Source organism: Rhinopithecus bieti, unplaced genomic scaffold (assembly GCF_001698545.2).
Source record: "Rhinopithecus bieti isolate Rb0 unplaced genomic scaffold, ASM169854v2 scaffold_5719, whole genome shotgun sequence".
Lineage (NCBI taxonomy): Eukaryota > Metazoa > Chordata > Mammalia > Primates > Cercopithecidae > Rhinopithecus > Rhinopithecus bieti.
Window position 1 is genome coordinate 312,422 of NW_016804850.1, and position 9,353 is coordinate 321,774.

Sequence of the window (9,353 nt, forward strand, 5' to 3'; positions counted from 1 at the left end):
CCTGGACGACATGGCAAAACCTCATCTCTACTAGAAATCCAAAAGTTAGCCAGGTGTGGTAGCACGTGCCTGTAATCTCAGCTACGTGGGAGGCTGAGGCAGGAAAATCACTCAAACCTGGGAGGCGGAGGCTGCAGTGAGCCAAGATCACACCACTGCACTGCATTCTCTCCTGGGCAACACAGTGAGACTCCGCCTCAAAAGAAATAAAAAATAAAAAAATAACAGATACTGGTGAGGTTGCTGAGAAAAGGGAACTCTTATACACTGCTGGTGGTGGCGTAAATTAGTTCAACCACTGCGGAAAGCAGGGTGGTAAGTCCTAAGACAACTAAAAACAGAACCACCATTCAACCCAGCACTCCCACTACTGAGTATATATCCAAAGGAATATAAATCAGTCTACCATAAAGACACATGTGTGCAAATGTTCATTGCAGCAACATTCATAATAGCAAAGATGTGGAATCAACCTAAATGCCTATCAGTGACAGATTGGACAAAGAAAATGTGGCACATATACACCATGGAATACTATGGAATACTATGTGGTCATAAAAAATAATAAGATTATGTCCTTTGTAGGAACATGTATGGAACTGGATGCCACTATCCTTAGCAAACTAATGCAGGAACAGAAAACTAAATACTGCATATTCCCACTTATAAATGGGAGAACACATGGACAGAAAGAGGGGAACAACAGACACTGGGATCTACCTGAGGGTAGAGGGTTGGAGAAAGGAGAGGATTAGAAAAAAATAGAACAACTTTCGGGCACTATGCTTAGTACCCGGGTGATGAAATAATCTATACACCAAACTCCAGAGGCACAAGTTTACCTACATAACAAACCTGAATATGTACCCCTGAACCTAAAATCAAAGTTACAATATTCTTCAGGATCATTGAATAAAAAGCCCATAGAGATTCAATAAAGTCATACACTGAAAGTTATAAAAACCTTGTAGTCACCAACCCTCACAAATCTAAAAGAGAATGATCAGAAATACAAGCTCATTGTATTTTAAGAAGATTGACCTCTCAGAGACATTCATGTTAGAGCCCTTAAAATCCCCCCAAAAATGACACCCAAATGGATCTAAAGCCTTCAAAAAGAAGTCAGACCTCAACATTAGGAGAAATTTTAATATGGCAAATTGATTTTAGACAAAGCATATGTTTTACTGTTTACTTTCATAATGAAGGTTAAGATGACAGGATGAAGTAACCATAAAGCACTTGGTAAAGAGTGTGAAGTTTTTAATTTACAAGAAAGAAAATGGAATAATTCAGAAATGCTGGTTATATCACACCCTTGCCAGGATTCTCATGCCTTGGGAGAGTCTAAGTTGGGGCTGTTTGTCCTGGGAATCACACACCACCAGAGGACAGGCATAGTCTCCTCAGAGACCTGAGTTTTTACATCCGTGAGCATAAGCAGCTACATAATTTGCAGGGCTAGGTGTTCAAAAAACAGTAAGGATTTCAAGGTAGTGACAGCAGAACATTAAATTAAGCCCGAGGCCCTTCTGAGTGCAGATGCCGTGCAGCTACCCAGGTCACACACCCCACCCCTGAGGCAGCCAGGTCTATGAGACCAACCATTGCCTACTTTCTACTTTCTCTTCTACCCTCTCTCCTCTACATCTTCTTTTCTTTTTTCCTTCTCCTTCTTCTTTTTCTTTTTCTTTTTTTTCCCTCTAGGTCTACTTTATGCATCTTCTCTGTTAACCTCCACATCTTGCTTTCTTAGTGTAAAGTCCCTGGGTAGCTAATGGAGGGAAATTCTGAGCTTAGATATTCCCTTGGTGGATGTTACCCATGATTGACTCAGTTTGAAAAGAACACGTTTCCTAAAGATACTCAATATTTTCTTAATTTCCTCCAAGTCTGCCCATTAATGCAGCAGCTGGCCTCCTAGCAGAAGCAGAGAACTTTTCAGAAACTGAGAGATCAGTAGTATCAAAACAATCTCTTTCAAAGCATAAGATGAAAATGTACTAATGTTCTTTCTTTTCCCCTTTAATTTGACTTCCTGTGGGAACTTCCTTTCCTGTTAATAGAATGGAGGTAAGAAACTTATTGTACCAATGTTTCCAATGTTTTGTTTTGTAGGGATTTCATTTGTTTTTGTTTGTGAGAGGGTCTTGTTGTGTTGCCTAGGCTGGAGTGCAGTGGAATGTGTTTTGTTTTTGTTATTTGACATGCCATTTATTGAGTATTTACTATTTGCTGAGCACTGTAACATTTTAGAAACTTTCTAATTTCTAATCCTTTTAGTAAGTATGATGAAGTTAAAGACAGGTAACCTCTACTGAATACTTACTATGGATCAGGCACTGTGCTGAGCTTCACATGCATTATTTAAATTTATCTTCAAGACATCCCCATGGAATAGGTATTATTGTTATCTCTATTTTACAGAATAAAAAAACCTAAGACAGTTTATTTGAACTGGAGAATTCAAGTGGCTTACACAGCTAGTAAATGATAAAGTTAGAAATGGAACCCAGAACTCCAAACTCTCCCTCATAACTCTATCCTATATATAAGAAGGTATCGCTTGCAATGTAACCTTTTACAACTTACAGTGTTTTATTTGCAGTACTTTTAAAACTGATTTCATAAAACTCTATGGGATGTAATTAATTTAAAGACAGCATTCTTAGCACATAGGCTATGTTTAAAAACAGGCAGCAGGATACAAAATTTGGGTTAGACAGCAAAAATAAGTTCAAGAGATTTAGAGTACAATACAGTGACTATCATTAATAACAATGTATTGTATTCTTGACAATCACTGAGAATGGATTTTAAGTGTTCTCATCATGAGAAAATGGTAAGTATGTGAGGTAATACATTTGTTAATTAGCTCAATTTAGTCATCCCACAATGTGTACATGTTTTAAAACGTGGTAAAACATGTTTAATACATGTGGTACACAACAAAAAAAATAGTTTTTTTTTTTAACTAAAACACTTTTAAAGAAAGTTTTGCTGTTAGAAAAATCTTAAGAAATACCATTTGGATGTATATATTGCATCCAAAAAAAGCAGTGAAAGTCATGATACCCATTATATGAAAAATTGAACTAGTTGTAAGTATATGGGATAGTGATTTGTCATAATTGACTGCATTCCATGTGTTAATGTGGTATCAAAAATTCTTAGTTCAAAAAAAAGAAAAAATTCTTAGTCCATTTTTTAATCTAAATATTACTTTAATAATTTGTATTAACAATTTTGGAGCTACTACCTTAGCAGAGTAAAGTTTATCTAAACTAAAATTAATAAAAGTGCCATTTAATAACCCTTCTTCTAAAAAAACAGGCAGTAGGCCAAATTTGTCCTGTGGGTTGTACTTGCTGACCCCTGCCTTGAAGAATAAATTATATGCAAAGACACTAGGCAGGAAAGAATAGAAACAGTTCCTGTTTGCTTTGAAGGTTGGAAGTAGCATAGAATCTGTCATTACCTTTGTTGGGAATGTTCAAGGAGAGATAAGGCAGTTGCTAAAAAAGGGAAGATTTGTCTGAGTCAGAGGAGAGGTACAGCTGTCAAGTGTGCCTGTGCTAGGGAGGGAGCGAAGTAAGGTGTGGAGTTTCCACCAGAATCATGGGGTTGTCATAATGCAAACATGCCATGGCTGGTCATCTGGAATGCCCTTGAGACAAAGTATTATGTGTTAAAAGGGAGTAGACATCTCCCTCAGAGAAACTTGAAGATAACATTTTAAAATGTTCTATTGAATGTGATTCATACATTTCAAAGTAGAGAGAAATAGGAGTAAGAGGTGCAGTGAGAATTCTTTACCTACTTCCTTTGACCACATAGGGTTGTCTGTTATAAAATAAGTTGAAAAGGAGATGTGAGATCAAATATCCATCATTGCCTCTACAAGGAAAGGAACTTCACTGGAAGAGAAGTCAACTGAGTTTATATTGTAAGGAGGCAAGAGAGGGACTGGCTCCATGTGCAATATTAACTAGCATTTTTAGAAGCTAGTCTGGCTGGTCATTCCGAAATAACCAGCATTCTGTGAATGGATCCCTGTGACCTCTGTCCCACTGTTCTAATGAGCAACAGGACCAGCTGCTTCTAATGTTGCCCCATCAGCAGTCCCACGAACTTCAGGCAGAGAAACAAAACTTTAGCTGGATGTGGAGGGGTCTTGACACTTACAAAAGACAACAGAAGACACCAATGGAAAATTTTTGCATTTAATTTATTCCCCAGTTCTTGCCATGAGCTCCTTTTTAAAATGTTGGAAGTGATAGATTTAGGGGGCTGAGGAACAAAGTGTCCCAATTGGCCTCTGTGTCTTGCATCTAAAATTTGATCACTGTGTAAAATTTAAGGCTTATATTTCTGCACAAGAGGAGAGGAAAAGGAAAAGGAAGTGTTTGAAACACTGAAACTATAACTAGGTAGTTGATAAACAGATTCAGAGATGTATATATACATTTAGATATATAGATAATTTAGATCTATATATCTATCTATCTAAATTTATCTATCTATCTATCTATTTAGATAGATAGATAGGTAGATAGGTAGTCGGTCTTATGTGTGTCTTACCTTTCAGAGCTAATCTAAGCATCGATATACTACCAAAGCCAAGTCCTTAATCATTCCAGGAACATCATAGAAATGAAATGTGGAAAACTAATAATAATCATATGCTTAGTATGGGTATGTTTTTTTCCCAGCACATAAAGGGTTTGTATAGGCTAGTGGTCATCAAGCTGTTAGGAAGAAAAAAGCAAAATTAAAACCAAGATCTTCTCATTTCTATTCAAAACCTGTTGTCCTTTTTTCTTTTTCATTTTTATTTTGCATTATATATTTAATGCTGTAAAACTAATGAGAATTCAATACTAGCAGAAATTCAGACAGAGGGATTCATTGTTAGTTGATTGTTAGTAATCCTTATCTCTGAAGCTATTTTCATCAATTTTTTTGTGTGTACTTTTTCTTAGTTTCCAGTGTTTTAAAAAAATGTGTTTTGATGCATAAAGGAAACATCATGAATGTGTATTATTTTTTAAAATACTCATAGAAAATGAATACCAGCATCATTGAATAGTTAACACATGACAGCAAAACCTGCATGAATAATTCTCAGCTCAGAGACACTGGGAAATATTTAATTTTTACATGGTGGAGTTTTTTCTGTTACCTATAAAGGGTCACACATGATCGTATTCATCCCCCCTTTATACTGAGATATTACATCAACTTGTGAAGCCATTTTGTAAACCAGTTTGAAATATTGCTGGTCACTACTTATTATATAGTTTCTTAAAGCACAATGTAGAAGCTGGATGGGGATTAATTCCTTTCCTTCCCATCCTAAGAGTCATGGCTGACACCTGTATAATAATGACAGGTTAACAAGAGAAGAGGATAAGAGTCTTCCTCTGTCACCCAGGCTGGAGTGCAGTGGTGCAGTCTCAGCTCACTGCAACCTCCGCCTCCCGGATTCAAGTGATTCTGCTGCCTCAGTCCCCTGAGTAGCTGGGATTACAGGTGCCTGCCACCATGCCTGGCTAATTTTTATACTTTTAGTAGAGACTGGGTTTCTCCATGTTGGCCAGGCTGGTCTCAAACTCCTGACCTCAAGTGATCTGCCCATCTCAGCCTCCCAAAACGCTGGGATTACAGGCGTGAGCCACCATACCCAGCTGAAGCAATCCATTTTTATGCTTAGGTTCGATGAAGTATGAACAACTGTGTAGAAATATGATTAGACACAATATGATCTAATGCTAAAAGGCTGAGTGGGGAAACTAGCCCATCCTGCCTGTTCCGATTTTTCTCAGCCCCCCTGTGCAGCACTCGCACCTCCCAGGTAAGAGGTAGGATCCCTCTGGAATGAGGGTCTGAATTTTTTTATGGTGAGGTGTTATACAGAAAAGCGGGGGGTGGGTAGAGTAAATATTTAGGTGTTATGGTTAGCCTTGAGGAAAAGGCATTCTGATGTCTATGATCTGTCTTGGAGAAGAGGGATTCTAGTGTCTAAGGTTTGCCTCGGGGAAGAAAGAGAGGAGAGACAGGAGGGCAGAAGGTCTGTTTCTGAGGCTGCTTCTTAGGCCTTCACTTTGGGGTGTCATTTACTGAGCCTGAACAACAGCATCCTTGTTTCTGTCTAATTTTCTCTGGGGGTTTTCTCACCTTTACCTTGGGAAAGTTTTCATGGAGTTTTGTGCTTTCTTATTCAAGGCCTTCATTTTAAATATCCCCAACAAACAGAGGGATACAGTAAAAATCATGCTGGATAATTATTAAAGGCTAGTATGAATTAAAGGAAGACTCTATATTACAAAATATTGTTTTAAAGTATAGCTGTGTTTCTTGGAAGTTCATTGTTTCACCTGAATGTAGTATATCTCATTCTAATGAATTTGCTTTAAAGACCTGCCAGCGATGGTTTGTAATTATAGTATTAATTTTTTAAATTCAATTGGGGTCACGTAACAATTTTAAAATTTGACACAAATTCTAACTTGTTTAATTTTCTTACTTTAAATTCTTCATATAAAGACAATGAAAAGCTAAATTCAATAGTTGTACAAATCTAAATAAGAATACAACTTAGGACTTTTCTGTCATTACTAACACTATGGAAGATCTGCTAGAAGGCATAAGACAATACTGAGACCATCACAGTGCCTACACATAATAAGTATTCCACATATGTTTGTCAGGTGAGTATATGAGTTGTTATAATTCCCAGCATTACATTAAGGGAACAAATAGATACGTGAAGAGAGTACCAGCAGCATTTTCCATTCTCCCAATTGTCTTCAGTTATCATAGCAGATAAGTTTTTAATCCTATGTTTGTGCTAGCACTAGCATTTACAGGTTTCTCCCTGATATATGGCCCATGAACACACAATAATCCGAGTTCAGAGTAATTACTTGTATCACTCAACAGAATAGATCATTGAGGCACTGGATGACCAGTTGACTTTCCATGTGATGAGATGTGATGAGAAAACAGCAAAGCTGAAGGTTCTACTTGGCTCCTCTGGAAGCCATATTTCTGCTTTGTCCTCCCTACATCACTTTCTTTTTCTTTAATGGAATTCTGGGAAGATGTGTGAGCGAGAGAATCTGAGTATGGAAGGTGTTGCAAAGATGTAAATGTTGTAAAAAACTAAGGTAAACTACCATAACACATAAATAAACTATGTCCCTAAAGCTGCAAACATTTTAGCTGAGAGCAATTATTATTATGCTCAATTATTTGTTAACCATCATGATGAAATGTCTTCCAGATGCATCTTTGCTTATATCAGCTTCTTTGCAAGAAGTCTGTAAGGTGGCTTAACTAAGAGTAGTCAGCTTCTATTTATAATGTAGAATAATAAAAATACCCAAATCTATTCAGTCCTTTATAGTTCCCAAAGCTTTCCACATCCATCGTCACATTTGGCCTTCTCAATAGCCCTGTGGAGTAGCTAGAGATGATATAATTGCAGCTGGAAATGAAGACCATATTCAAATGGAGCATGTCAACCAATTTGCTAGTACAATTTTCTCCTATTTCTGTGACACAGATGTGAAAACAAACAAAAAAAAAAAAAAAGAAAGAAAAGAAAAGCAGAATGAATGCCAAGAAATAGCATGTGATTAGAAATGTTGTTCATTTCTTCTTCCAGTAAACCACAGAAAGATAACAAAGGCTACTGCGCCCAGTACAGAGGGGAGGTGTGTAATGCAGTCCTGGCAAAAGACGCTCTTGTTTTTCTCAACACCTCCTATGCGGACCCTGAGGAGGCCCAAGAGCTACTGGTCCACACGGCCTGGAATGAACTGAAAGTAGTGAGCCCACTCTGCAGGCCAGCTGCTGAGGCTTTGTTGTGTAACCACGTCTTCCAGGAGTGCAGTCCTGGAGTAGTGCCGACTCCTATTCCCATTTGCAGGTAAAATCTCAAAATAATTCAAAGGAAAATTCAATTTTTTTATCCGCACAACAGAAAGAGGTTTTGAAAAATGTTGTAATGTGCAACAGTAAAAGGAAAAAAGCTGGTTTTCATCCAAAATAGGAGGTAGTGGCTGGGCGCAGTGGCTCATGCCTGTAATCCCAGCACTTTGGGAGGCCAAGGTGGGTGGATCACTTGAGGTCAGGAGTTCAATACCAGCCTAGCCAACATGGTGAAACCCCGTCTGTACTAAAAATACAAAAATTACCCAGGTGTGGTGGTGCACTTGTAATCCCAGCTAGTCGGGAGGCTAAGGCAGGAGAATCACTTGAACCGGCGAGGCGGAGGTTGCAGTGAGCCGAGATTGTACCACTGCACTCCAGCCTGAGTGTTGAGACTCCGTCTCAAACAAAGAAACAAATAGGAGGTAATTAATCAGACAAAATGTCTATCATGTAAATCACTGAAGATAACCTAAAATACAAGTACTTAGAACCTCTAGAAAATGTCATAAATGGTGTAATATTCCATTACTCTTGTTATTGTTCACATTATTATGGTATCCATAAATATCCCAGATTTCTATCAAATGAAAGGAGAAATCTTAAACTAACATGGACCTCATTAGTAAGCCAAGATAGAGAAAATAAAAACTGCACATTATTTGTCAATAAATGAGATCATGCCAGCATTCCAGAATGTTAAAGTACATGCCATCCAAAAGTCTAAGTTCTGATGCTGCTGCCTCATTTGGGTGGGGTAGGAGGGAATTATACTGTAAATAGATATTTTTTAAAATTCCCATACTTTTTAAATATTGAAATTTATAAACTTATGTTCAATAGAATTATCTTCACCTTTAATTACTCCTTATGTAGAAACAAAAAAAAGAATCAATCTAATTTTTGAGCCAAATAGAACAAAGTTCAAATACTATTAGTTCTGCTTTCTCGATGTGTGTGGTCTTGGCTAAACTTCAGTTTCCTCATCTGCACAGTAGAATTGAGAGGATTAAAGGATAAATCACACTCATGGAGTATGTCAGAAACTAGATAGACATTGTTATTCCTAAATCTTCTGTTGAAGAAACCCCATGAAAACTACCAACACAGCACATTTCCACTATTTTGATAAAACCAGAAACTATTTAAATATTGCAATAATTTTAGGACACTCTCTATTTAGCATATAATAACAACAGTATGGTCATTAAATTAGAGTTCTGTATTCCTCAATTTACTGCAAAGTCTGAGGGATTGGAGACACTATAAGAGTAATATTATTTGTTTATTCATCTAAGAAGATTGTATTGTGATCAGGCATGTCATCTAAAAATCTCTAGAGACTTCAGCATTGACGGAATAAGAAGGGGAAAGAGAAGGAGAGAAAAAGTAAAGTTACTGCAAAAAAAAAAAAAAAA

The 9,353-nt window shown here is 37.3% G+C and overlaps 1 protein-coding gene across 4 annotated transcripts in view; it reads left to right on the plus strand.

Moving 5' to 3' along the window:
- MUSK (muscle associated receptor tyrosine kinase) overlaps window positions 1-9,353 on the plus strand; it is a 130,333-nt gene that overhangs the window by 96,076 nt on the left and 24,904 nt on the right. For all 4 annotated transcript variants that reach the window (XM_017870708.1, XM_017870709.1, XM_017870710.1 and 1 more), the window contains 2 exons: window positions 2,067-2,073; window positions 7,670-7,933. In XM_017870708.1, the coding sequence (XP_017726197.1) occupies window positions 2,067-2,073; window positions 7,670-7,933 (271 nt within the window). The remainder of the gene's footprint in view (window positions 1-2,066; window positions 2,074-7,669; window positions 7,934-9,353) is intronic.